We start from the raw sequence: 26,852 nt of genomic DNA on the forward strand, positions 1-26,852 counted from the left end.
GCATCAATGCACTCTCTAGCGTCACGTTCACGTCTCAGTAACCAAAGCATCATCTGTCGTGTCCAGTGAGCATCGTACTTCCAAAGGGGAAGCAAAGCGCGTGCATCTGCCGACCCCCAGACTCACGGGGTCCTTCAGACAGGTCCCCACGTCCGGCAGGCAGAGGCCAGCCGGTCTGCAGGATGGCTCTCTCCGCCTGGCTCAGGGGCAGCCCGGCGTGGCGTAGGCAGGAGCTCTGTTTAGGGGACGGAGGCTTCTTGTGTCGTTGGAAGTGCTTGGCGATGACCCGCCCTTCCCTCCTAGGCCCCCTTCCTGCAGGCGGCTTCCAGGTTTGGCCACCGGCTCCTGCGGACAGGTTGGCGGGCGTTCCTCCAGAGACGGCCTCCTCTTCGCTCGGCCTGCAGTGAAGCCTCCCACCCTGTCCACATTGGCCCTGTGGGGGTGATCAGGGCCACAGTGGCGCCCCGGGCCTGAGCGGGCTCTGAGGGGTGAAGGTGACCGTAGGGGGTCCCAGTGCCCTGGCTGGTGCAGGAGCCACTTCTTCGGCCTGACACCTTTCACTTCTCCCCCAGTGACAGGCCGTGTGGAATGGGTGCGACTATGGGCTGAAGTGTGTCCTTTTATCTGAGAGGTTCTGTGTGGGCTTCAGAGGCTGGACTTCTTCCTCCTTGTAAGCACTGGAAGGAACCGCGGTATAACTGAGCTCATCTGCCCGTTTCTAGATCCCCAGCAGGAGCAGAGGCTGTGCGGCCTTTATGGTCTTGTTGTTCTTTAGTTTCTGGTGTGCAGCAAAGTGATTCCGCTCCACGTGTGTATGTATGTATGTTTTTCATATTCCTTTCCATTATGGTTTATTACAGCTGATACTGAATATGTAGTTCCGTGTACTGTACAGTGGGACCTTGTGTATTTTACATATAGTAGTTTGTGTCTGCTAACTCCAAATTGCTAGTTTATGCCTTCCCACCTTTTCCCCTTTGGTAGCCATATGTATTTTCTCCTGTGTCTGTGAGTCGATTTCTGTTTTGTAGATAAGCTCGCTTGTATCAGACCCCACATAGAAGAGGCGTCATGTGATATTTGCCTCTGACCCTGCACTTGGCGTGATAGCCTCCAGGTCCATCCACCTTGCTGCGAATGCTGTCGTCTCATTCTCTTATGGCTGAGTAGTGTCCCTTGTGTGTACGCACCGCGTCTTCTTTACCCATCTATCTGCTGATGGACGTCTGGCTTGCTTCCATGCCTTCGCTGTTGTAAATAGAGCTGTGATGGACATTGAAGTGCATGCATCCTTTCGAATTAAGAGGTTTTCCCCCCCCAGATGTCTGCTCAGCAGTGGGATTCCTGGATCATGTGATAATTCTAGTTTTAGTTTTTTGGGGGACCTTCTCCTTACTGTTCTCCATAGTTCTGCACCAATTTACATTCCCACCAACAGTGAAGGAGGGTTCCCTTTTTTCCACACCCTCTCCAGCAGTTATTAGATGTAAACTTTTTGCTGATGGACATTCTGACCGGTGTGAGGTGGTACCTTGTAACTTTAATCTGCCTTTCTCCAATAATTAGTGATGTTGAGCATCTTTTCTTGTGCCGGTTGGCCGTCTGTATGTCTTCTTTGTATAGGCTTTGTATGGGCTTCCCAGGTGGTGCTGGTGGTAAAGAACCTGCCTGCCAGTGCAGGAGACATAAGAGATGTAGGTTCGACCCCTGGCTCTGAGTTGGGAAGATCCCCTGGAGAAGGAAATGGCAACCCACTCCAGTATTCTTGCTTGGAGAATCCCATGGACAGAGGAGGCTGGTGGGCCACAGTCCCTGGCGTTGAGAAGAGTTGGACACAACTGAGTCACTGAGCACAGCACACAGCACATGTTTTCTTTGCAGAAAGACCCTCTGTCCCTTGTTTGATTGGGTTCTTTTCTTGATGTTGAGTTGTATGAGCTGTTTGTATATTTTGGAAATCAGACCGTTGTCAGTTGCATCATTTGTAAATATTTTTCTTCCATTGTGTAGGTTGTGTTTTTGTTTTGTTTATGGTTTCCTTTGCTGTGCAAAAGCTTATAAATTTGTTTAGGTCCCATTTATTTATTTTGGCTTCTCTTTCTGCTGCCTTGGGAGACTGTAACATTCTTGGTTTTAATGGATTTTGCCACATTTGGTTTATAGACCTGGTTTGGTGACTGATAACTTGCATTTAAGCTCGTGACAGTCATTACAGCAGAACCATCCCTGCTTTCTCAGCAGCCACGAGAGTGGCAGCAGTTGGCATGAAGATTGCTGGCACTTCAAGGAGCGGCCGCTTGTCATGCTCCCCTTTTACTGATGAAACTGAGGCGCAGGAGGGCTGAGCGACTGTCAGGGCTGCGCGTCTGGTGGGGACAGGGTTGGGACTTGGCCCTGGATCCTGTTCCGGGCGGTGCCCTTGACAACTGACAGCGTCTCTTCGGTCAGAGTCCCACCTGGGGAGGGGGGTCTGTTTAGAGCCGGCTGATCCACCTGGGGCCACACACCGGCACAGCACGCGTCCCCGGCTCCAGACGCTCACGCGACCCTGATGCTTAAAGTCACCACTCTTGAGTTTCTCCCGTACTTTAGACGTGGGGTGTGGAGCGAGGGAACGCCTTTCCTTCAGGCAGTAGGTGCTCAACTTGGAGGCGAGAGTTGAGTCTTCTCCCCAGATCCAGGTGCCGAGGATGAGCATGTCGAAAAGAAGTCAGAAAGTTCTCTGGGGAGAGCAATCTCTGGGGAGCCCCTGGAAGTGCTGTGCCGACCCCAGCCCTGCAGATGTGGGGGTGCCCACAGGGCCGGCCCCGGGTGTCCTCCCCACCCCAGACTGAGTACAGCAGGGCAGGAAATGGAAAAGGTCTGCCCCCCAGTTTAACACGCACAGGTTTTCTGGGCCCTCTTGCTCCGTGGCTAATAGATCCGATGGGCTTCTCCTCCCTGGGAGGGCTGTGTGCTGACCAGCGTCGCCCAAAGATGACGTCGCCGGGGGCAGAGTCCCAGGCGAGGTCCTGCGGTTCCGTGGGTGCCGTGCATGGGGGTGAGTGTGCTGTGTGATTGTGAGGTGTGTGTTTCGACAGCTCCTCTTCTGTCTGGGGTTCATGTGGAGGTCCTTCACTGGGGTCAGCGTGTCTGGTGAGAAATGGGAAACCAGCCACGTGGAATATTATTTTGGGATCAAGTTACTGTGTTGTTCCAATGTTGTTTCCTTCAGGATGTAGATACGACTCTTACTTGCCGGAAAACCTGCGTGTTTCTTTGCTGTCTGTTCCCCGGCTTATCCATCAGTGAGGAGAATAAGGTGGCCCTGGCGAAGAGAAACACACCCCCTGCCCATCTCTGGCTCATCTGCCACTTGCCTGCCTGCACAAAGGAAGCAGAGCTTCTGCACGGCCTGGACTGAGGGGTGCAGGGCTGAGGGGTGGCCCATTAGAGGGCCTTGCTGGAGGCTGGTGCTGGGCATGTGGGGCGTGGTGCTTGCCCAGAAGATTCGGGCTGAAGCCCCACCCCATGGCTCGTGGTGGGTGCGGGGCAGGTCACACACTGCTGCTGGGGGTCACAGAGCATCCTGTGTTATACAGCAGCTTCCCATCAGCCATCTGGCCTCTGACTTGAACCGCAGATGAGGAGGGTTCTGACTGCCGGGTTCATCTGAGCCTGGCTCACTCCTTCCAGTTTCCAGTTTTGGATACGGAGGCCTGGACAGAGAGCTCAGACAGCGAGGGCCGCCTGAATTGTCCTTCTGCAGCCATCTGATGGGAATTAGGTGGAGTTCCAGAACGTGGGGGAAGTTTTTAATTAGCTTCTTTTTTTGGAGACGGAATCCTGGATTGCTTCTTGCTAACCTCTTTGGATCCGTCTGCCTTGTCTTCTGTCCTCACTGACTTCCTGTAGCACCTCCAAATTTAGCATCATCTGGAAATGTAATTACTGTGCTTTTTACTGCTCCTTCCAGATTGCTCATGAAGATGTTAAATGCATGTGGCCCCCGGGCTGGCCGCTGGATGCCTCCTCACGGCTTCACACTCCGTCATTTATCAGTGCACCTTCTTTATGGCTTTCCTCCTGGTTTCAGGCCACGAGGGGGTGCTTAGACAAAGCCCAGTTTGAATGAATGTTTCCAGTAAGACTGTAAAACCCTGTGCCCGATTCCTCCCTCGACCCCAGCCGTGTAGTTGGCCTTGTTCCTCCCTGCCCTGCCCTCCTCTCCCGGCCCTCTCTCCCGGGAGTTGCAGGCGGGGCCGCCAGCTGCCCTGGCTTTGTGAGGCTGGACCGTCTTGAGGTGGCTCCTTCCACGGTGCTCTGCCCTGCCCACAGTCTCCGTCTGCTCCGGTCCGCACAGCAGAACCCACAGACGTGCGTGAACAGTTGCAGCCTGAGGTCCAGGGGTCCTCCGAGGGCCCTCCCCTCAGCTTCCCTCTGGGCCTGGCTGTGTCCCAAAGCCCTTTTGTCATGTGGATGCCGGTCCTTTTCAATCAGGGCTCCACCCTGACGACCTCATCTGAATCGCCTCTTTAAAGGCCTTGTTTTCCTGAGCCATCACTTTCTGAGGTGCTGGGGAGAGGGCTTCAGCTTGTGAGTGTGCGGGTCGGGGAGACATATTTGTGACTCGTTTATTTATGTAAGAGGTTTGGGGAGGGCTTCTATCCTGATTAGGTTCTCAGACCCAAAGGTAGGCAACCAGCCTCCATCACTCGTGTCTCTGGATTCCAGAAGCCAGTTCACCCATCGGGTGCACCTCAGGCCTCCCTGCACACGCTTTGCTCTTGTGTTTTGACTAGAGGTGAGACCTTGGCCTCTTGATGAAAGTGAAAGAGGAGAGTGAAAAGGTTGGCTTGAAGCTCAACATTCAGAAAACAAAGATCATGGCATCTGGTCCCATCACTTCATGGGAAATAGATGGAAAAACAGTGGAAACAGTGTCAGACTTTATTTTTTTGGGCTCCAAAATCACTGCGGATGCTGATTGCAGCCAGGAAATTGGAAGACGCTTGCTCCTTGGAAGGAAAGTTATGACCAACCTTGATAGTATATTAAAAAGCAGAGACATTACTTTGCCAACCAAGGTCCGTCTAGTCAAGGCAATGGTTTTTCCCGTGGTCATGTATGGATGTGAGAGTTGGACTGTGAAGAAAGCTGATCGCTGAAGAATTGATACTTTTGAACTGTGGTGCTGGAGAAGACTCTTGAGAGTCCCTTATACTGCAAGGAGATCCAACCAGTCCATTCTAAAGGAGATCAGTCCTGGGTGTTCATTGGAAGGACTGATGCTAAAGCTGAAACTGCAATACTTTGGCCACCTCATGCGACGAGTTGACTCACTGGAAAAGACTCTGATGCTAGGAAAGGTTGGGGGCGGGAGGAGAAGGGGACGACAGAGAATGAGATGGCTGGATGGCATCACTAACTCCGTGGACATGAGTTTGAGTGAACTCCGGGAGTTGGTGATGGACAGGGAGGCCGGGCGTGCTGTGATCATGGGGTCGCAAAGAGTTGGACACGACTGAGCGACTGAACTGAACTGAACTGAACTGAGACCTTGAAGGCCTGCCTCCTATTTTGATGACACTGTTTGGGATGTGGAAGGGGGCATGGCCAGGCAGGGCGTGGCCTTGAGGGTTGCCGCGGGGAGGCGTGGCTAGAAGGAAAGGGGGCGTGGCTGGTAAGGGGCGTGGCCTTGAGGGCCGCCATGGGGAGGCGTGGCTAGAAGGAAAGCCTGGCGGGGGCGTGGCCTGAGGGGGAGGGACCTTTGAGAGTCCGGTGGGGGCGTGGCTTTGGTGGGCGTGGCTTGGGCCCGCCCCTTAACCGGCTCCGGAGGAGCCGGGTGGCGCTGGTAGCCCCCAGGCTAAACGCGGTGCTGGAGGGGGTGGTCGGGGCAGGCGCTGTGTATGCATCTGTGGACAGCTGGGCCTGGGCGGTGACCACCGTGTGCTCTGGGCCCCCGGCAAGAGCAGGACTTCCCCGGGAGAGGCTGGGGGTTAGAAGCAGCCACTGGAAGGGCAGGCAGGAGTGATGCACCCGAGCCGCCCCAGCCAGGCGGTTTCGGGATCAGATCCCAGAGGGACGAAAAGGGGCGGAGGAGGGAGCCCTGACCGTAGGAAATCCTGCTCCTGCTTCTGTCAGGTTCACTCATGTCACTCTGTGGTCCTGTGACTCGCCAGACATAAAATCCTGTGAAAATAGTCTTTAAAGAACGGTGCAAGTACCTGAAAATGAGAAAAATCTCCGCGTGCTGGTGAAATTTCAGGAAAACGAACAGATGCCCTTTTTTTTTTTTAAAGTTGAACTCAAGATGGAGAACAAAGGTAAAAGGATGCACATAGGGGCGATGAGTTGGGGCTTTTAGAGGCTCCCATCCAATTGGCGGCGGGCTCCGCGCCTCCCGCGACCCTGGGAAGGCTGGGTGAGTGGCAGCGGAATCAATCTGGTGCCCCCGCGTGCGGGGGAGAGCAGCCCACATCAGGACCAGATGAATTTTTCAGCAGCAGAGGTGAAATGTCAGGAAGACGGTAGATCACGCCGGCGCAGGGTCCTCGGGAAATGAGAGCAGGGAAGCGCTGACAGAGCGGTGGTGGTGAAATACTGCTGCCGTGTCTGCCAGCTCCCTCCACAGTGAGCTGAGGACGACGGCCTGGCAGACTAAGGGCCGCTGCGCCGTCCTGGGCCCAGCGTCTCTCAGGCCCATGGTCAGGCGTGCAGTTTGGGGGTGGCCCAAGGTCTTGCTGGGACTGGGTGGGTGGGTGGGAATGAGCTGAAGCCTGAGGGGCGCTTAGGCCCGCTGATGAAGACCCCAGGGTGAGGGGTGAGGGTCAGATGCACGTGCTGACCTCTTTCTGGCCTCGCCCCCTGCTCCTCCCCCCACCTCCCGTCTCCTCTCTCCTGCCCAGGCCCCAGCTTGGGCTTTCAGGTCTCACCTTGACCTCTGTAATTTGACTCCTACAACAGATTTTTTTTTAAAGCACAGACGCAGGCTCTCTTTTGGCTTCACCACCAGCCCAGAGCAGCTGGGAGCCTGTCCTGGCCCGCTGTCTTCCCCTGACCTGGAGCATTTAGGGGCCCTCCTGGGCCTGTCTGTGTCTGTGAAGCAGGAAGTGTAACTGTGGGCTTTGGGTGCCCGGTAAGGGGCGGTCCCACCTGCCCGCGTCCTCGGTGACCTGCCCCACGCTGCCCTTCTCCTCTGCTTGCTGCCAGTTCTCTGGCTGATTGTCATGCTCATCCCTCCTCCTCAAGCATTCTTCAGTTGCCTGCCTGTCACCGTCTGTCTGTCCTGAGCCAGCCTGTTCCCTCCACCACCGCGCACCGGGCTGTGTGTGTCGGGAAAGGTGGGGGCTCTGCTAAAGACGGAATGTTCTAGAGCTTCCCTGTGCCGATCAGGTCAGGGGAGTAGACTTCTCCGGAGGTGTGTCTGTGCTGATGCTTTCTGTCTTCCCTGATCCTCTCCTGGGTTGCCTCCACCACTGCTGTTCTCCTGTTAAAGACAGCCTGGGTGTCATTAGATGAGAAGGGGGTGTGGGCCCCCTGAAGGCGTCTGTCCTGGGCCTGGGCAGGCGGCGGCCGCAGGGGAGCCCCCAGCTCCGCTCTTACCCAGGATGCCCTGCGCTTTTGGAGGTGAGCTGTTTTGCTAACAGTTTATTGTTGGAGCGTGTGTGTGTTTAATGAATCCTGCTGCTCTCTTTTAATTGGTGTATCTAGACTGTTCATGTTTTAAGTTAAGGGCGTGTTAAGGCTTTCCTGGTGACTCAGCCAGTAAAGAGTCTGCCCGCAGTGGGGGAGACCTGGGTTTGATCCCTGCGTTGGGAAGATCCCCTGGATCAGGACATGGCAACCAACTCCAGAATTCTTGCCTGGAGAATTCCATGGAGAGAGGAGCCTGGTGGGCTACAGTCTGTGGGGTCACAAAGAGTTGGACACAACTGAGCGGCCAACTTTCACTTTCAGACTGTTTATGTTTAAATTGTGTGTGTTGGGGGCTGAAGCGGCCATTTTGTTGTCTGTTTTCTGTGTCTTCCCTTCGTTTCTCATCACCGTCCCTTCCTTACCTTCCCGCGGGTTACTTCATTTATTTATGATGTTTCTGAATGTGCTGCTTTGTATCGTTTTCTCGGTGTTTGCTTTACATACGTGACTTTTCAAGTCTGCTCCTAGAGAAGTGCAGAAACCTTCCATGTAGGTCTCTCTGCCCTCTTCGGTGAAGAAATGTAATTATCTCAAGACTTTCTTGATAGACGTTGACATCAGCTGTGTCATTTTCTATACGTGTATATACTTTTGTTTGTATTGTTTTTGTTTTTTATTTTGCCTTTGATTAAAGAATAGGAATTTAGTTTCTTAAGTGTTCCTCCCTCTGCACCGCGTTACCTGAGGTGCCCTCTGCCCTCTCCCCGCCACGGCCTGGGGCCACTTCAGCCATTCCAGTTGATGTCCTTACCTCTGTGCTTGGGGATGGTACTCATTCCCTACAGAGTTACAGTTAGAAAAACAGGAAAAGTGTGACAATTCAGAAAGTCTCCTTCTTAAACCATGAAACCATTTCTGCAGGTTGGTTTTGAGTAATGGGGTTTCATGATAATTATTCTTCATTAGTCAGTCTGATGTAGTTATATAAGATTTAAAAACCATCCATTTAAAATCAAGCAGGAGCTGTTTGCCCAGATGGATCTCACACTCGTTGGTCACCTCTTTCAGCACACTTCTGTCAGGTGGTGTGATGGGCGGAGCCCTTCCGGGATTCCCTGGAAGTTTCCCTCAAGCCCAGGGCAGATCACTCAGAAATGTAGTCAGGGACTTATCTGGGGCGCCTCATCATGTTTTGAATTTTCTTCCTGTATTTGGGGGAAATTCCTAGGTTACTAGTCCTGTTTGTTATTAGTCCTTATGGAAATAAATCAAGTTTCCAGTTTCCCTTGCGGCTGGGACACAGCACGTGACCTGGGCTCCTCGGGTCAGAGGTGGCCACACGAGAGGACAGTGGGGTCGCCGGTGTGGGGGCTGCAGAGCCGTCAGCTTTGGGGGTGGCGGGCCGGGTGGCCGCAGTGCCGTGGCCTCCAGTGGGGAGCGGGTCCCGGCACTGCGGTGGGTTTGTTCTTTGACGCTGCCACCAGGCTAGTCCCTGGTATGTTTCCAGCACTGCCCTCAACAACCAGACAGGGCCCAGTTCTCGTCACAACTGACGCGCCCTCTCATTCCCCTAAAGTCACGCATCCTAAAGTCGTCTCCACTTTTAATCGATGGAGGCAGCTTTGTGGATGCAGCTGAGGCCCGAGGGCTGTGCGCTGTGCCAGGAGCTGCGTCACCTCCAGTTACCACCCCGGGTCTGCAGGGGTGACTTGGAGGCCCAGCCTGTTTCCATTCTCACTGGGCCGCCCAGGACCCCATGTGCCCGCCGCCTGCATGCTGTGTGCCCCTTGCCCTGTGGGGAGGAGACCCCGGCCTGCTTGGAGCTCGCGGTTGGGCGGGGAGGACAGGCCCTACCTGGTACCCCCGCAGCGGTGGTGCCTCGGGCGGGGGCTGGTGGGGGAGGTCAGAGGCGGGCCGCAGGCCCGGCGCCAGCTGTCCTGGTGGTGCCGCCCGGCCGAGGCGCAGGCCTGCCCCTGCTGGACGGCCCTCCTCCCTCCCTCCCGTGCCAGTCGTCGCGCTCGCTTCCTGCGGCCCGTCCGTGTGCTCAGAGGCCACACAGACAAGATGGGGGACAGAGAGGGGACCCCGGGGCAGGGAGGGGGGCCCGGATCCGGAGGAGGGCACCTTCCGAGGGGCGCCTGGGAGGCGACACTTCACCGTTTACTACGCACGTTGCAGTGGCTCCTTTCTGTGAGTGACTGGAAACCAAACACATCCTCCTAGCGTGTTGATGTTTGTTTTTCCCTTTTGAAGATGAGCTCTCCCTGTGACCTGAGAGGGCAGGGCCATCCTGCTCCCTGAACGGGGGCCGGGCGTCAGGCAGGGGCTCCCTCCTCCAGACACCCTGAGAGCACCCGCGTCGGATCCAGGGCTGGTCGGGTTCAGGGGAATTGGTTCTTTTACTGCGGGCCCAGAAGTTTCCCAATGCCTAGCTCCAGCGTCTCCCTCTGTCGCCACGCAGATATTCTCTGCGGGGGCTCTTCTCCTCCCTTCCACTCTGGAGGTTTTGTGTGGCTGTGTGGACTCCGGAGCCGCGTGAGAAAGTCCCCTGGGACTCTTCTCTAGCACGCCTAGACGTGAACTCTCAAACTGATATAACACGACCAGAAATACTTTCCTGAGAGTTGGTTTTTAATCCAACGTGGTTCAGCTGTGTTCACCTGAGGGCCAGTATATGCATCATGAGCCCCCAGGTGAAACGGCTGCCCCAGCTGGAAGGGGCGAGCGCCTCCTCCGACCCAGCGGCCTGCTTGGAGAGTCCGTCGGCCAGCCGTGGGCGCAGGCCTGCTCATGGGGCCTGATGAGCCTCCTCTGCCTGTGGAGGGAGAAGACCTGCTCTCCTCAGGGTCTGAGGGACCCCCGCCTCTGCCTGTAGAGGGAGAAGATCTCTCTCCATCGAGTTCCCCTGTGTGTTGCTAGGAGCTGGGTTGATCCCAGAAGGCGAGCTCAAGATGGAGGTAATTATCTTCGAGTGGAACCCAACCGGTGAGGACCGGCTTCGTCACCCCCGACAGTGCCTTCAGGGTGAAGGGACGCACGGTCTCTTTCAGGAGCACCAGCCCCATCACGCAGCTCCGCTCACGACCTGACATCTCCCAAAGGGCCCCCTCCTGACACCGTTGCACTGGGGGCTGGGATTTCAGTGCAGGAACTTGGAGGGGGTGCAGACTTTCTTCTTTATGAAGAAATAGGCATTGCTTCTGCCTTTCCTTGCTAGGGTCGTCATCTTGGCAAAAGCTGTGCGAGTGCAGCTGGTCATTTTTAAACCTGTTGTCCTAATGGAGGTTACATTGTAAATACTTCGGTAAAACTTTAAAAAATAGACCTTTTTTGTCGTATTATTTTGATCTATATCATAATGCATTTAGCAGGCAGCTATCTTTCCTAGCTCCCCTTTGAAAGCAGAAAGGTTACAAATGATAAATATTCAGGGCCCAGCAGACTCAGATACAGAGAAGGCATTCAGGTATGTAATGAACTGTGCGCTGTTCACATAAGACGCCGTCCCATTCTGCCTCCATGAGAATCCTAATTACAAAAAAATTGAATTCTTGACCTCCAAGTGTCTGTGGTCACGCTGCGTGTGACTGTGAGCTCTCCCTGAGCTGCGCCCCCTGCCCCAGTCATCCCCACCGCTGCGGGCACTGGCACTCACTCCCGGCGGGTGCTCAGTCCTCCACGTGGAGACAGGGTTCAGGGCCACCGAGCACCTTAATCGAAGCCAGGGAGTCTCAGGGACTCGAGAGAAGCTGAAGGTCAGGTCTCCTTTCTGTCCTGACTGGAAAGTGGAGGGCTGGCTCCCCGAGGATGGAGAGGTTCCCCAGGCCTGGGTGCTTTCCCCGGGAGCCCCCTTGCCTGGCCTGGCCTGTAGCGTGAGGGGACGAGATGGGCTTCCTCCATGTCCCTCTTGTGGCAGAAACAGACACGTGGTCCGGTGGACTTTAGCCTGGCTGGTCACAGAAGGAGGGGGACATGGGCTGCATCTTGTTCCCTTTCTGTCCCCGCCTTCCCTGGGCCTGCTTCGCCCTCGCCTCCATCGCCCTCACCTCCATCACCTTCCTCCTGGGCAAACCCTGGGGCCAGATTCATCATGGACGGCCAGGTGGCAGCCCGTGTCTCGAAGCCTGAGTCGGAGTTAACACCCTTTAGGAAACACTCCCAGAGGCGTCAGCCGGAGTAAATTGCTGTGGTCGTGACTGTGTTCCAGGTCCCTGGGAACGTCTGACTTTTCAATTGCAGTCTGACCCCCCCACCCCCACCCACCCAACACGTGTTAGTGACATAAAGCACCTTCACTGTATGGGTAGTCGCTTTCTATCCTTATGTGTTTAAAGACGGGTTTTGCATCTCTGATGTGATGTGACGATGACCACTCGGCTCTGTCCTGGGCCGTTTCCACCTGCCGGCCCAGGTCTAGACCTGGGGGTGGGCACTGGCTCACACTTGGGTGTAAATACAGATCCTGTGGAGGAGAGCATCCGGAGGTGCAGCAGGAGAGGCCTGGGTCCTGTGAGGCTGGGTGTGGCCTTGGGGCAGGCTGCGCGACAACAAGGGGGAGTTTGAGCGCCTGCAGGAGAGCGGACAGCGCGTGTGTGCATGTCACACGTGTGCACAGGTCTGGGAGACTACAGCGCGCGTGTGTGCGTGTCACACGTGTGCACAGGTCTGGGAGACTCCAGAGCGTGTGTGCATGTCACACGTGTGCACAGGTCTGGGAGACTCCTGCTCCAGGGCCTGCTGAGGGCCTGAGCTGGGCAGCGTGCAAGAGTCTAGGGAACGGGACGCGGCTGGGCTGCTGTGTGGGCGGGAGGCTGGTGACCTGGGTTCTGGAGGGCCTGGCAGGCTCGTCTCTCAGGACAGTGGGACACACGGCGGGGGAGGGAGGCGCATGCATCCATCTGTCCCACGGGTGTTTGTCCAGCTGCTGCTTGCTCTGCATGTCCAGAGCTTGAGGAGAACAGGCTCTCTCAGCCTCCCCCATCTGCACCCAGCTGTGGGGCAGAGGGTGGACGTGCCAGCCGGGGCCTCTGGTGTGTGTGATGCCCTGTGTCAGGAGAGCCCTGGCCTTGGCCCTGATTGTGGGGGTGGGACGCCGGGGAGCCTGGATGAGGAGCAGTTCGGGTTCAGCGCTGGACAGGGAAGCGTGTCCTGCATCCGGTCAGCGGGCTGTGGGGAGGCGGGTGACCTACCACTGAAAAGGAGGTGCCATCGGCATCTCTGCGGGTTGAAAGCCGAGGCGCTGGCCCCGCTGGGGACCAGCCTTGAGCCTGCAGCGCCTGCCTGCAGTGAGGGTGGGGGGCTGGTTCCATGCCCTGCTGTTACGAGTCCAGGCTCTCTCTGCTTGCTGCACGACAGGCTGATGATGGAGAGACGAGCTGGCGGGGCAGAGAATAGCGGCTTTACACAGAGAGCCAGCAGACAAAAGGTGGTGGGCTTGTGTCCCCCAAGGAACCATCTTGCCGGAGTCAGAATTCCTGCTGCTTTTATACTAAAAGGGGATGGAATAAAGTCAGATGCTTCCTCCTCCGCTTCGGGCCACCGGAGGAATGTGTGAATTTCTTCCTCCTGGAGCCGTTCACAGGTGGTCAAGAGAATTCCTGTGAGCTAAACCAAGCTCACTTCATGTTCATTACCTGGGAGCAGGGTTCCCGGAGATGGGCCATTACGGATAACTGAAACCTGGAGGCAGCATCTTTTTATGATGAACCTGTGACGGAACGCAGAGGTTCTTCCTTATGACCCTCGGTGTCCCGGCTAGGACGTCAGCACCCAGGGCACTCTCAGCCCTCGCCCGCCTCCTGGGCCTCCATCTCTTCCCCAGGTTCCTGTTTGGTTGTGGGGGTGGACCTGGGTCTCTGGGTCATGTCAGTTCTCCTTCCCACTGTCCACATGGAAGGAAGGGACATTCTGAGACTGGCGTCCTTTGTTTAAAGCCAGATAGAAGGCTGGAGTGGCCTCAGGGTAGCTGAGAAGGGAGGCAGAAAGTGGGTGCCCAGAGGCCAGGGAGGACGGCCGCAGGGGCCTGACTCCAGCCTCCCTTGCCAGGAGGTGGGGAGATGGAATAGACAGTTCTGTCCTGGGAAGAGAGCCCCGCAGGCAGTGAGCGCGGCAGAGAGTGAGCCTGGGTGGGAATCCTGGGCGTGGAGCACGGCGTCTGGTCCGGGAGATGGTGTGTGTTGGGGGGTTGTGAGGGGAGCGCACTGCGGCCGCGGCAGGGTGGCTGCTGCCGTCCATGCGGTGGTTTTGAGGGATGTCCAGGCTGCGTTCTGTGAGTGCCCCCCTCAGCCACTCGCTTCCTGTAAGAGGAGGGCTGGTGGAAGGCCCTGGGCCCTCCTTTGAGAAGCCCCCACCCCCAGTAGACTTTCCACAAGCGCAGGGTCTGCTGCTGTGTGTTTGGAGTAAGATGAGTTTGTTTTTAGAGGTCAGGCTCCAAGGCGGGGTGTGTATCCGCCGTCCTGCAGTGTCTGACCCAGTTTTCAGTGGAAGCTTTTCTCCGAGATGGTGAGGATTGCCCCTGGAATCTTCACGTTTGGACTCAAGTGTCTGCCACCCGGACGTGGCTGAGGGTCCAGGAGTGACACTTGAGGACCCTGAGGGAGGGCGGGGAGGGGAGCGGAGGCGGGCCCTGTTGCTTAGCGACGTTTCCAGTCAGCATCTCTTCTTCCAAGAACCTGGCCATGGCCTGGCTTTGTAATGGGAGCACTTTGGTTTTTCACAGTAGTGTCCCTGCATCACTGATGGCCGCCATCTGCTTGATGCTGCTGGTCAGAGAGGGAGAAGGACTTCCCAGACACCCTGGCAGCCCTTTTCCCAGCCGCACCGTCTGCTGTTCACCATCATCTATTTTCAGAGAAGTTGGGTAACTTTAATGACAATTTCTGAAACTACTGAAGGGTCCCCAGATCTGCTTCAGATTCGGTGTTTGAGCTCCCTTCCTGTTTGGGGTCGAGGTCATGGTCTGTGTTTTATGGGACCTGTGTGTCACTTAGCAGAGGTCGAAGAGCAGTTGGAGAAGAATGCCCCGCTTTTCCAGCGAGGAATCCGGGTCATGTGGGCCCTCTTCTGCTGCGGGTCCTTACTGTCTACACTCAGCTTCGAGATCTTCTCTCTACTCGCGTCAGAGTTGATGGGGGACAAAGCCCTGGTGGGGGGGACACTGGCAGGCCCCCTGGGAGCTGGTGGGGTCCTGTGCTTCCACCCCGAGGCTGCGTGTCCAGGGTTTCGGAGAAACCGTTGCTGGGGAGGGACAAGAACGGTTTCAGGAGAGGCCTCGGGGCACAGCGTGGAGGCCGGCGGCCTGGGCAGGGCCGGGGGAGGGGCAGAGCGGAGCTCGTCCCCGTGGGAAGGGCCTTCCTGGTCGTCCTCTGCTTTCGGGAAGTCGGGCGGCGCTTTTACTCAGCTCTCTTGGTGGCTCCCCGCGCCGAGAGGGAGGCTCAAGGCAGGAGCCACACTCCTGAGAGCAGCACTCAGGCGATGCTTCCTGTGGCGGGCTGCCTGTGGTGGGGGCGGAGCCTGGAGCCCGTGGGACCGGGGCGACGGGGCAGGTGGGTGACAGCCTGTGGGCAGTGAGCGCAGGGGTGGGTGGATGGCACGCCTGCGGGCAGTGAGCGCGGGCAGGCCTGTCTCCCGCGACCACATCTGCGGACTCGGATCCGTCCACCCAGCCCCTCCCCACCTTGTCACCTCTTGCAGGGGAGGAGGGTCAGGTCAGGTGTCAGCAGGGAGTGTTACCTGGGTTCACCACACGGACACTCCCCCGCACCTGCCCGCTTCTCAGCCCTCCCCGTCAGAAGCTTTTCAGCATGAAAATCGCACAGTGTGACTGACTTCAGCTGCCTTTGGGCTTTGCAAAGATCCAAGCACTTGAAGCTTGTCCAGGAGAAAGGACTGTAAATATGTAAAATGTTACCAAACCTTCCGAGTAACGTGTGTGTGTGTGTGTGTGTGTGTGTGTGTGTGTGTATGTTTCATGGAAAGATCCAGAATTTCCAAACAGTGACCCTGTTCATTTAAAAAAGACTGATGATCACACAGGCGTGGTTTAAGTTGGTCTCTGACTTTTGTATTTTGGAACCCCTCCTCCATGTCCTGCACTTCGAGCCGCTCTCAGCAAAATAAAGTGAGGAAGGAAGGAGGAGCATTCCCAGGAAAAAGACGATGGTCGGTCGTTCCAGGACTGTGAGCTCGTTTCTAGTTGGTGGGGGTGTGCGGCCCAGAGATGGCCCCTTCTGTCTGCTCCGTGCTTTGCTGGGCTGGCCCAGAGATGGCTCCTTCTCTCTGCTCCGTGCTTTGCTGGGCCAGTGAGGGGTGCTGTGTCCGCTCGTCAGGCTCCGAGATGAGCCTGCACATGTCGCGGGCAGAGTCAGGCTTCTGAACTGGTGCTGGCCCATCGCCCTGAGAGCAGTAATGGGCACCAGCGGGGTTCCCTGCGCCTGCGGAGGGCGCACACTGCAGTGACCATTCCCTGGGCAACGGCGACCTGAGCCAGCTGGCTCTGTCCCCGCCTGGCAGCGCGCATACCCGCCAGGAGCCAGCGCCGCAGCCATGACTGTCTGTGGGCTCCGATGGTGCGCGTTTGAAGTCAGGTGTCAGGGTCCAACACTAGGAGGAGGTCCTGGGTGGCAGGTCTCGGGGCGCTGGACCAGACATGCACACGCATGTCAGGGCACGGGTCCCTGAAAGGCGCTGTGTCTGTAGGAAGTCGGGTCAGAGAAGGGCAGAGCTCTCTGGGGTCTGCAGCGGGCCTGCTGGAGGGTGAGGCCTCGGAGCAGCCTTGCCCCACAGAGCTGCAGGGTTGGCAGTCAGGAGGGGGCCCTGGCTGGCCCTGACCTGCTCTCTGCCAGGCGCCAGCATAAGGGCTGCGGGGCGAGAGGCAGGCAGCCTGGGAGTGTCCCTGTGGTTGCTCAGTGCCACCCACGGGTGCTGCTGGACAGACTCGGGGAGTCAGGATGGTGCTGGAGCCACGTGGAGTCCAGCTACGGCTGTGAATGTCCCCGGGGGTCTCAGGAGTAAGGATGAGGGTGGTCCCTGCAGAGCCGGAGGCGCAGGGCCGGGCTGGAGCTCTGTGGTGAGTGAGATTGTGGGTGTGCACCCTTGCCTTTGGGGTCACTTGGCTCCAGCTGGCTGGGTGTCGGGGTGACGCAGGACTGAGGAAGGGCCAGCAGGCTGGCTGGGGTGGGCAGCCGGGGCTCCGGGCTGGGAGGCCACGGAAAGGTCGCTGCCAGCTGGAGGCAGCGGGGGCCTGGAGGGATGAGGGTTCTGGCCCACGGGGGGTCAAGCTCTCCAGACACCTGGCCCCACACCACTCACGGGACCCCTTGCAGAGCCTGTCCCCCTGCAGTGCCCAGACCCCTCCACCGGGAAGGCCTGGGAGGTGCCCAGGCAGCCGCGTGGTTGTCACAGAGCAGGCTGCAGCCGGCGCCTCCAGAGCTGAGACGGCAGTGCGCGGAAGGCGGCATCCCAGCTTTGTGGGCATGTGGGCCCTTCTCAGGCCCTTCCCGTCGCCTCTGCGTCTCCTTTAAAAGCAGCCCCGTCCTCTGGTGGGCCCCCGAGACAGGCAGCCCCCCGCCTGGGTCGGTGGCTGTGGCAGGGGCACCGGGAGGAGGCGCTGTGGGTCGGGATCCGCCCGCCCTGCTGGGCTGGCCGCTGTGCACGCCCGCAGCGCCTCGCATCTGGGAGAGCAGCATGCGGGACAGCGGCCTCACCGGCCCGGGGAGCCGCCTCCTGGAACCTTCTGCTGCCTTGCAGGTGCCCCATGGGTTCAGCGCAGGTGAGGAAGCTCCGCATCCCAGGGGCCCCCAGACGTGCTCCGTTCCCCCGCCCTATGGACGCGCCCCTTCCTGCCCCACCGGCTCTGCTGTCCCTGGAGGGGTGGGGACCCCACCCCCTTCCCGTTGTACCATCTGGAGTCTGCACACAGTGCCTGCCGGCCCTCTGAGATGGGGCCCGGGCCGCTGTGTGTGGGTCTGACGGTGAGACGGGGTGTGATGTGCTGGGCAGCGACTGCATCAGCTCTCATGGGGCCTTTTCCTCCTGCCACCGCTGCCCCGGGAGTGGCTGGCTTCTCAGGGGAAAACCTACAGGACGTTCTCGGGGTGCTGCTATGGGGTCGTTCCTCAAGGGAACCCAGGTCTCCCGGAAGGCAGGGCTCTGGCCTGTGAACCGTCTCAGGAGCCGAGTGGGGCAGTGACTCCACCGTGGGGGCTCAGGGCAGGTCCCACCCGGTTGGTCCCGAGTCTGTGGTCACACCCACCAGGTGCTGGAGGACCTGGCCCACCTCCTGTCTCCTCTGCGCGGCCAGAGCCCAAGACAGGCGTGCTTCCTGCCTGTGCCTGTCGGCGCTCACGTCCTGTCCCCCAACCCTGCTCCTGCCGAGGCATCGCCCGCCCCCCCTCAGGCATCTCGGGGTGCAGGGTTCCCACCTCTGGGACAGATACCTGTCTGACCTTTGTTCCTCACCAGGGCTGCTGGGGAGGTGTGGCGGGCACCTCCCTGGGCACTGGCGGGCCAGCCGGGTTACACCAGCTCAGCCGGATCCCACCTCGTCCATCCTGCTCAGCCCATGTCAGCCGGCAGAAGTCTCTGAAAATAGCCTCGGATTCTGAGTCACCGCGCCCCACGGAAGCCTCTTCCCCCGCGGCTGCGGATCAGACTGTATCCCTGGCTGGGCTTTGCTTAGGCTTACACAGGTGCTAATCTCCTCTGAGTCTGCGAAGCCTGGACTCCTGATTCCCACCGCAGTCCGCGCCCTGCGTGAGTGCATTTGGCAGCTTCAAGGGTGCTCTTTGCATCCATTTGCCCGATTACCTTTTTATCTCATTAAGTGCCTTCAGATCGAGTGTTACGTGTAAAAGGCTGGCATCAGGTGGGCCTTCGAGACACAGCTCACAGCGCACGTTTTCCCTTTCAGAGTGCCAGGCTGTTCCCAAGCCAGGAGGCTTCGACTGGCTTTGGACTGGTGCGAATGAGTCCCGTGAGCCGAGGGTGGGGGGTTGGGTCCCTGGGCTTCGGTCCCCTCATCTGAGAATGAGGGGTGTGGTGGGGAGCCGCCTGCGCTGGGTCGTCTGTGGGTCTGAACCTGCGGTGAAGAATGGGTTGGTAGGAGAAGGCCCTGTCCACGGGGTGTGGGGTGGGGGCCTCCCGGTCCCCAGAGTGGAGCAGTAACTCCAGCAGTTACAGTGCGGGGCCTGACTTCAGGGTCGCTTTGAAAACAGAGATAAAAGAAGAACGCCTCGGTGGTCATTACAGCATTTTCCTTCTAAAGATTGGGTTTTCCTTCTTAAGAGCACCTTGGTTTCTTTGATAGCTGGTGGATGTGTGTTGAATGCTCAGTTGAGATCCATACAGATATGGAAACCCTCAGACTTTCAGAGCCAATTTGTGAGTCTCGATGGGTATACCTCCAGCATCTCTCATTTAGCACTGTTTACCTTCCATTTCATCCGCCTCTGCTGCCGTGGAGAGTTTCGATGACGCCTGCCGTGTTCCTTGGGCCGAGAGCGCACCCTGACAGCACTCTGCAGCCCTGCCCGTCTCTCGGGTGGGTGATGTCGGCAGGCGCCTCCCGTGGGCCCCGGACCTGGTGGCTCTCTGGTCTCTTCCTCAGGACGGTTCTGGTGTTTGTCTTTCAGTAAGGGGCTTTGGACTTGCCTCGTGTTGATGGAATTCTTCCCGCCAGATGCGGTCTGGTTTCAGAATCACCGGCCTCCATCCCTGGTCTGGAGCAGGCCGTCCACACACCCGACTGGTCCCCCAGGCCCGTCCTGGTCTGGTCCTCGGAGGCTCCAGCCCTCGTTTCTTTCCGCGTTAGTTCACCTCGTTGTATCCGATGTGGGAGCGTTGGCCATGCTCCACGCCCCGGGCCTGCGATCCTGCTCAGAGCGCCTCTGTGCCCGCTCCATGTGCCCACGCCTTCCTGGGGACATGGGTCAGGTTGCTCCTGTTGCCAGCAGCTTCCACTGACTCCCCCGCAGCGCGGGCGTCTCCCTCCTTCAGCGCCTCGCCTGCATGAGCGAGGCACTTGCTGACCTGGACCCTGTGGTGCGCAGCCATTTGATCACGTTTTGCGTCCCTGTGGGCCGCATCTGCTCTGATGGGCTCCTTATCTCAGTCTCCCCGTCTTCTCCTCTGGGCCTCTGGCTGGACCGTTGGCCTCCAGCCTCAAGTGCACACGGCGAGGAGGGGCAGGGTGTGCCGTCCTCTTCCCAGCCCCCAGAGCGCAGCTGCTCCGTGGCTGGTGTCCACAAGACCCCGGCTGTCCATGCCCTTAACCCTTAAAGTAGGCCCCTGTCTCCACTGCCTCTGGCAGGGAGAGGGACACTTTCTGAGGCTTCCACCTGCTGACCCCAAAGGCCACGGGGCGGTGGGCCTCTTACCCCTGCTGTATGTCCGCCCCGTGGAAATGGCCTGTCTGGGTGGCTCTGCAGGCCTGGCTTTGTCCATTTATAGCCTGGCCCCCCAGTGCCCCAGTCTAACGGGAACATGGGACGCTTTGGGTTCAGTGAATCTTGAGCTGCCAGGGTGTGCCCTCTGCCTGTCGTGTGAGCAGCAGGGAAGCAGCAGGAGGTCCCTGGAGACCGATGGGGGTGGGGGTGTCTTGTTACACACCAGCCTGGTACTGCAGGGTCCTGACTGTGGGGCCTCTGGCCACATTCCCATCAGTGGGTCCCGTGTCTGAAACTGGCCCAGCCCAGGCCTGGGTGAAGAATTGTGACTTCAGTGGGTTGACTCCCCTCAGCCTCCTGCTCATTCACTCCTGTTTCCTTTGGCATTTGTGTGGACGCATGTCTCTGTGTGGGGGGACCAGTGGTACAGGGGAGGAGGGCCATCTGTTCTATTCTTTGGAGGACATATCCTGTTGTCTGTCTTCCAGTTGGCCTGTCTTGGCTGGTACCCTGGCCTGGTTGGTCATTAGGATAATTGCTGCCCCCTGGCTTCTGGCAGTCACCTACCACCAGCAGGCCACTCTCGCTTTGGGGCCAGGTTTAACTGCTGGGGTCAGAGAGTGGTCACAAAGCCTGTTACCAACAAGCCATGCTTCCCAACAGCTTCTCCTGAGACTAGGGTTGCAGGGTCCCCTGGTACATGGACGTTCAACTGCCAAAATGTTTTCCAGAATGTTTGAATTATTTTACACTCTTTCCAGCAATACTTGAGGGGTCCAGCTGCCTTTATATTGGATTTTAGCTGTTCTGTCAGTTATGTAGTATATCTTGTTTTGGTTTTGTTGTGCAATTACTGTTGATGTTGAGCATCTTTTTTGGTGCTTATTGACCATTCAAATGTTTTCTTTTGTGAAATGTCTGATTTCAGTCTTCTGCCTGCTTTTGAAAATTGGGTTACTTGTCTTTTTATTAAGTTGCAGAAATTCTTTATATGTATTAGATACAAGTCCTTTATCAGGATACAGATACATATATTCTGAATATTTTCTTCAAGTTCTGCTTTATTTTTAAAGCTGAGTCTTTCCAAGAGTGGCAGTTTTAAATTTTGATTAAGTCCAATGTCTTTTGGTGAATGAAGTTCTTAATTATAAAGTAGCCTGTTATCATTCTTTTTTCCTTGTCATTTGTGGTTTTTCTGCCTCAATTAAGAAGTCTTTGCCTATTCCAGAGTTAGGGTATTCTACTGTGAATTATAGAAAGATTTGTGTGGTTCTATTGGGCTTCCCTGGTGGCTCAGAGGTTAAAGCATCTGCCTCCAATGCGGGAGACCCGGGTTCGATCCCTGGGTTGGGAAGATCCCCTGGAGAAGGAAACGGTAACCCACTCCGGTATTCTTGCCTGGAGAATCCCATGGACGGAGAAGCCTGGTAGGCTACAGTCCACGGGGTCGCAAAGAGTGGGACACGACTGAGCGACGGAACGGATCTTACTCATTTCAGTCTCCAGTCTATCTGGAGTTAGTTTTTGGGTGTGTTGTGAAGTAGAATGCAGCTTATTTTTTTTTTCCGCATGGATACATAACTGATCCAGCATCTTTTATTGAAAAGACCATCCTTTGTCCACTCCAGTAACTATCATTTTGTCACTTTGTTTTAAATCGGGTGACCATCTCTGTGAAATCTGTGTCTGGATTCCATTTTCTTTCTCTGGGCTGTTTATCTAACTGGGTATCAGCAGTGAATTAATACCAGATTGTAAACCATCCTTTTGTTCTTCTGCATGACTGTCTTGGCCATCCAGGTAATTCACATTTCCATGTAAGTTTTAGCATTTCTTCCAAAAAAAAAAAGCGCCAACCAGAACTTTGAGGATTCAGGGCTCTTTACAGTAGAGAAGTTTCCCATCTATGAACATGGTATGCCCCTCCTATTAGTGAGGCCTTTGCTCTGTTAGCAGTGTTTTGCATTTCCTACCTCTTTCATTTGAGATATTATTGGATATTTCATTTTTTAATTAGATCATTAATAGTTTTTCAAATCTTATTTTAAAAAATCTTTGGGACTCTATAGATACCAGTTGAATTTTATATATCATCTTTGTGTCTAGCAGTTTGCTGATTTTCCTTTATATTTTACTGTCTGTGTGTGTAGATTCTAAGTTTTTTACACATATAACCATTAGCAAAGAATAGTACTTTTATTCTTTTCTCGTTCTTACAGCTTTTTTCTTTTCTTGCCATGCTGAAGTAGTTAGGACCTCTGGTGTGAGATTAACTAGAGGTGGTAGCACAGAGTATTCTTGTCTCGTTCCTCTTCTCAAGGGGGAAGCGTGTAACGTCTCACCCCCAGCAGTTACGTTTGCTGGGTGAGCAGGCAGCTGTAGGAAGAGTTGCCTTCCTGACACCGGAGCAGAATTCTCAGAGGGAGCCGTCCGCCGGGGAGTTCGGCACTGGCCGTCCCTCGCTGTTTCCGCCGGGGAGTTCCGCTGGGGAGCACTGGCCGTCCCTCCCGCGCACCAGCTGTTTCTGCCGCGTGTCACCTGCTGTCTCGTTGTGCGGTGCATTCCTTGTGCACACAGCCAACGTTTCGTTCTCAGGTCACGGGTCCCATCAGTTTCCAGGGTAGCACTTCCTTTTTCTGTCGTTTAGGAAGGTTAAAATAATCTGTGCCTCTGCTGGGTGAAGGTTTTGGGCTTTTGCTGCTGCCTTCCAACTCAGTTACCAGCTGTCTCTTCAGTTAGTTTTTCTCTTTTCAGGAGTTCCATTGCCAACCCCAGGGACTCTACAATGAGACTGTGGAACTTAAAATCTCAGCAAAAAAATCCATTTCGCTCAGAGAAACTGTGATGCTCTACTTTGCATGGTTAAAAGTGGATGTGTTTACATAGAATTTGTGTGTAACAGCCATGACTCTTTAAGCTGCAGTTCCCAGCTCTGTCTGACCCAGTCGGGATCATGAACAGGGTGCTGCGACTGGGACCAGAGACACGTGGCTGCCGTCCTGACCCTCCTGCCGACCGTTTGATTGTGGGTGACAATGGTGTTGTGATAAAGGCACTGGGGGGCCAGGGATCTCCCATGTGGTTGCTGCTGTGGGGTTCTTGGTTGATTAGTTTGGTGTTTAGATTGAAGGACCATTGCATGTAGTAAGAAGTGGGACATTTTCTAATGTATGGTAAGGTCCCCCCCCTCCTTAATTTTTGTGTAGGAATTACTACTCATGGGGTATTGTTTTCTACAATTATTTCATATTCTTCACTTGATACCAATTACTGATTTGATGTTGAAGCCTATTCATTGTTATATTACCATTTATTAAAGACTATTTTTAAAGGGGAAGGTGTTTAGCACATGTGCTGTTCAGAACCAAACAGCAAATTTTGGAAGAGTTTGTATTTAGGAGTTTGTGGTTCAGCTTTTATCGTATAAAATGTTAAATCTGTTTCTTTCGTCTCATTTGTGTCTTTTCATCTTATTTTGTGTCTTACTGCAAAAATCTGTTCACAAAAGAGGATTTGTTTAGAGGGCAGAAACCTGGAGCCAGCATGTTCCTTGCAAAGAGGGGCCCCACCTCTCTGTCCACAGAGTGGTCTTGTGTCTAGGTCGGGCACTGGGCTGCTCTCTGCCAGGCCTTGGCCTGTGGCCCCCGGCCCGCGCTCACGGCTTCAGCGGACAGGGGGCCTGCACACCCACTGACACCATCGAGCACATATGTGTGAGCACTGCACACGTGCTCCCCCACCCTCGAGTCTGGCGCTTTTGTGGGGCTTCCAGGGAAAATGTGTTTAATGCGGCCTTTAGACAGACCCTCTGCACCCGCAGTGATTATAGCTTTAGCTGCAGCCCACTCTCCCCCGCCCCCCCGCCCCCATCTCCCTCCCTTGTTTGAAGAACTATTGAAGAAGAACAGGAGGAAATCGATTTTGAGGAAATTAAATTTTCTTCGGCAGCAGGATGACGTGGGAGCAGGAGAGCAGGGGCTTGAGCTGCGCAGCCAGTCCAGTTTCTCGGGGCAGGGGTGCGGGGCGCCGTCTGCGGGGTGGAGGGCCAGCATGCTCTGCTGACATCTCCCTCGTCCTGCCCTGCAGCTGCAGACAGCAAAGTGGTGACCTGCGCCGCCGTGTGGAGGATGCCCGCGGAGCTGGAGCCCGGTGGCCAGGAGTCCCCCGAGGATGCTTCAAGCCCTGCACACGCCCTGGAGCTGCTCTGTCACCTGGAGCCCGAGGCCCGCGGCAGCACCGCCTGGTAGGCCCCACCCCGCGCACCTCTGGGGGCAGGTTCCCCCTGCAGAGGCCGCTCCGCCGCCGCCGTGTGCGGAGGCCATTCTGTGCGTGCGGAGGCTGCTCCACCGCAGTGTGCAGAGGCCGCTCTGCCGCCGCGTGCCGAGCGGGCGCAGAGGCCACGTCAGCAGCCTGCCTTCGCTCTGTTTAGAGCCAGTTCTCCAGGTGACGCGTCTCTGAGGGCCCTGCTGCGCACGTTCTGAGCGGAGCTGTGTCCGGGACCTTTCCCGCTCATGTCAGTCCTGCTGGTACCTGCCGGGAGGACGGTCAGGCGCTGGCCAGCCCTGAGCACTCAGTGCTTTCTGCCTCATAAGTGCACGTCTGCTCAGCCGTCCTGTGCATAAACTGACCTCTCTGTCGCCTTGGGCTGAAGGCTTCTGGTGTCACTTTCTGTGGACCCAGTGGATGCCCCTGTGCGGGTCACGCTGTGTCCCAAGTCCTTGGAGGCTTTGTCCCGAATTTATTTCCCCAAACGTCCCACACAGTGTCAGGACAGAGAGACGCCACCAGCCTTGCTCAGGGCTCCTTGGCGGGTGACTGCCCGTGTGTCTGTGGTGATGGGATGGCTGTGCCTCTGGGGTGACACACAGACTGACCTCAGAACACGCCCAGCTCACCCCTCAAGAAGCTGTGTTTCCTAGACGCGACCGAGGGAACGTGCCCTTGTGGTGGGTGTGCACGTCACCACAGGAGGTGCTGTCCTCGATGCAGTAGCACTCCTGAGTGTGCGTGTGCGTGCGCAGTCCCTTCTCAGCCCCCCCCAGTTAACCGCGTCTAGTCCAGCGGGTGCCGCACCTGCTGCGCACCCCACCTGGCTCCAGGGTGATGGGGCCGGGGACCTGGCCTCCAGGAGCCAGGCTCTCTCGGGGGAGTCGTGGTGTCAACATCTACCCAGGACCTGGGCGGGTGGGCAGGGGGCAGCCTGGAGTCGTGAGCCCTGTGCATGAGCCCCGAGGGAAGAGACACGAATTGGCGAGGGGTTCTCTGAGGAGGTGACGTCTGGAGCTGGGGCTGATCCTGGTCTCCACCATCTCCCCATCTGGGGGTGGGAGGTGGGGAGCAGAGCTGCGGCCTGGGAGGCTTGTTGGCCTGGGGGTGGGGGAGGGGTGTCAGCACACGCCATGCTGCGCGGATCTCTCCTGCCCAGGGGATGAGCCATCTATGCAGCAGGGGTGTGAGGACCTGTCCTGTCCTCCAAGGCCGAGCCACCCTTCACCCCACACGGAGCTGTTTGGAGGCTCGTTTCAGATGGCAGCCCCGTCAACAGCCCCGTCTCCCCAGGAAGTGTTTGCACGTGTGTGTGTAGTTCTGCTCAAGGAGGACCCAGGGGGATGGACAGCCTGTGGATGCGTCCCCGTGGAAGTACCTCTGGGTCCTTAGCCTCGGGCTGCTGTGAGCTGACTCTGAACAGTCTGTGAGCACCCAGGTCTCCGTTCCCCTGCCCAGTGCCCAAGGGCAGCTGCTGGGCTGGGTGGTGCTGCGTAAGTTTTGTGGAGGCAGGGGCTGCGCCTGCGGTGTGTGCGGGTCCCGTCCCGGCACCCTCGCTGGCACGTGGGGCAGCATGCACCTTCTCTGGAGTGTTGTCAGTGCAGTCAGCTTCCTCCTGACACACGAACTTGAGTCCGGAGGGGCGTGGGGGTGAGGGGTGCTGCTGGTGGTCACGTGTGCGGCAGGCGATGGTTCCGTTCCCTTGTTTTCCCTTTTGACTTGTTATCTGTGCTGAGAGCAGATCTAGGAGTGTGGCTCCCAGCCGTCCTGACCGTCAGCCGTTGCTGCCCGTGGGGGCGTCCAGGAGCACTGCACAGTCCCAGGGCCTCAGAGCGTGGCTCCATCCACTGGCCGAGGCTCAGGCTCCTGTCCTCAGGGCCACTGCGCTTGTTCTGTCCAAGCAGCCGGGACTCTGGGCGGACGGCCCCCACGTCTCCACCACAACTGTCAGGGTTGGGCGGTGCCCGGCGGCTGATGCTCGTGTCCTGAGCCCCCTCCAGGGACCGGCCAGGGCTGAGGGGGTACATTCTAGAGGGCCTGTGACTCCGTGTGCTTGGTGGGCACATGCTGCATGGGGGACCGAGTGCTGACATGTCCCGTGTGGGCCAGTTTCATCAGTTTCTCCATTCCTGCAAAGGAGGGGACGTTTCTGGTCGTGGCGGGGCCCCTGGACTTGTGGTATTGTCTGTACGTGAGGCAGTGAAGGGGCTGGTGTAACGTGCCCCCCAGACCCTTCGGGGCCTGACTCCCCACGTCTGCCCTGGGGACACAGGTCCTGACGTGGCATGGAGGAGCCGCCTGGGGACCTGCAGCCCTTGACTCCTGTGGGCTCAGTCTTGCCTCCTCAGAGAGGCTCTTCCTAACGGCTCTGTCCAGATGACCCCTGCTCATCCCCATTCAGGCCTTTCTGTCGTTTTGCACGATTTCTTCTTTTGTCGCAGCCATCACCGCTGCCTGGCACTCCACTGCGCTCGTGCTCCCGTGGCTTTCTGTGTAGGCTGAGTTGCTTTCATGGAGGGGCCCTCAGCACCAAGGACAGCGCCTGGCGCAAGGCAGCTCGGAGTGCTGCGGGAGAGGAGAGAATTC

The 26,852-nt window shown here is 57.0% G+C and overlaps 1 protein-coding gene across 1 annotated transcript in view; it reads left to right on the top strand.

Annotated features, from left to right (window-relative positions):
- EIPR1 (EARP complex and GARP complex interacting protein 1) overlaps positions 1–26,852 on the top strand; it is a 63,226-nt gene that overhangs the window by 16,321 nt on the left and 20,053 nt on the right. Inside the window, exon 4 of the mRNA XM_055427809.2 lies at positions 24,087–24,243. Coding sequence (XP_055283784.2) covers positions 24,087–24,243 — 157 coding nt within the window. The remainder of the gene's footprint in view (positions 1–24,086; positions 24,244–26,852) is intronic.

Source organism: Moschus berezovskii, chromosome 7 (genome assembly GCF_049115385.1).
Source record: "Moschus berezovskii isolate FMDL1 chromosome 7, NW_MosBer_1.0, whole genome shotgun sequence".
Classification (NCBI taxonomy): Eukaryota; Metazoa; Chordata; class Mammalia; order Artiodactyla; family Moschidae; genus Moschus; species Moschus berezovskii.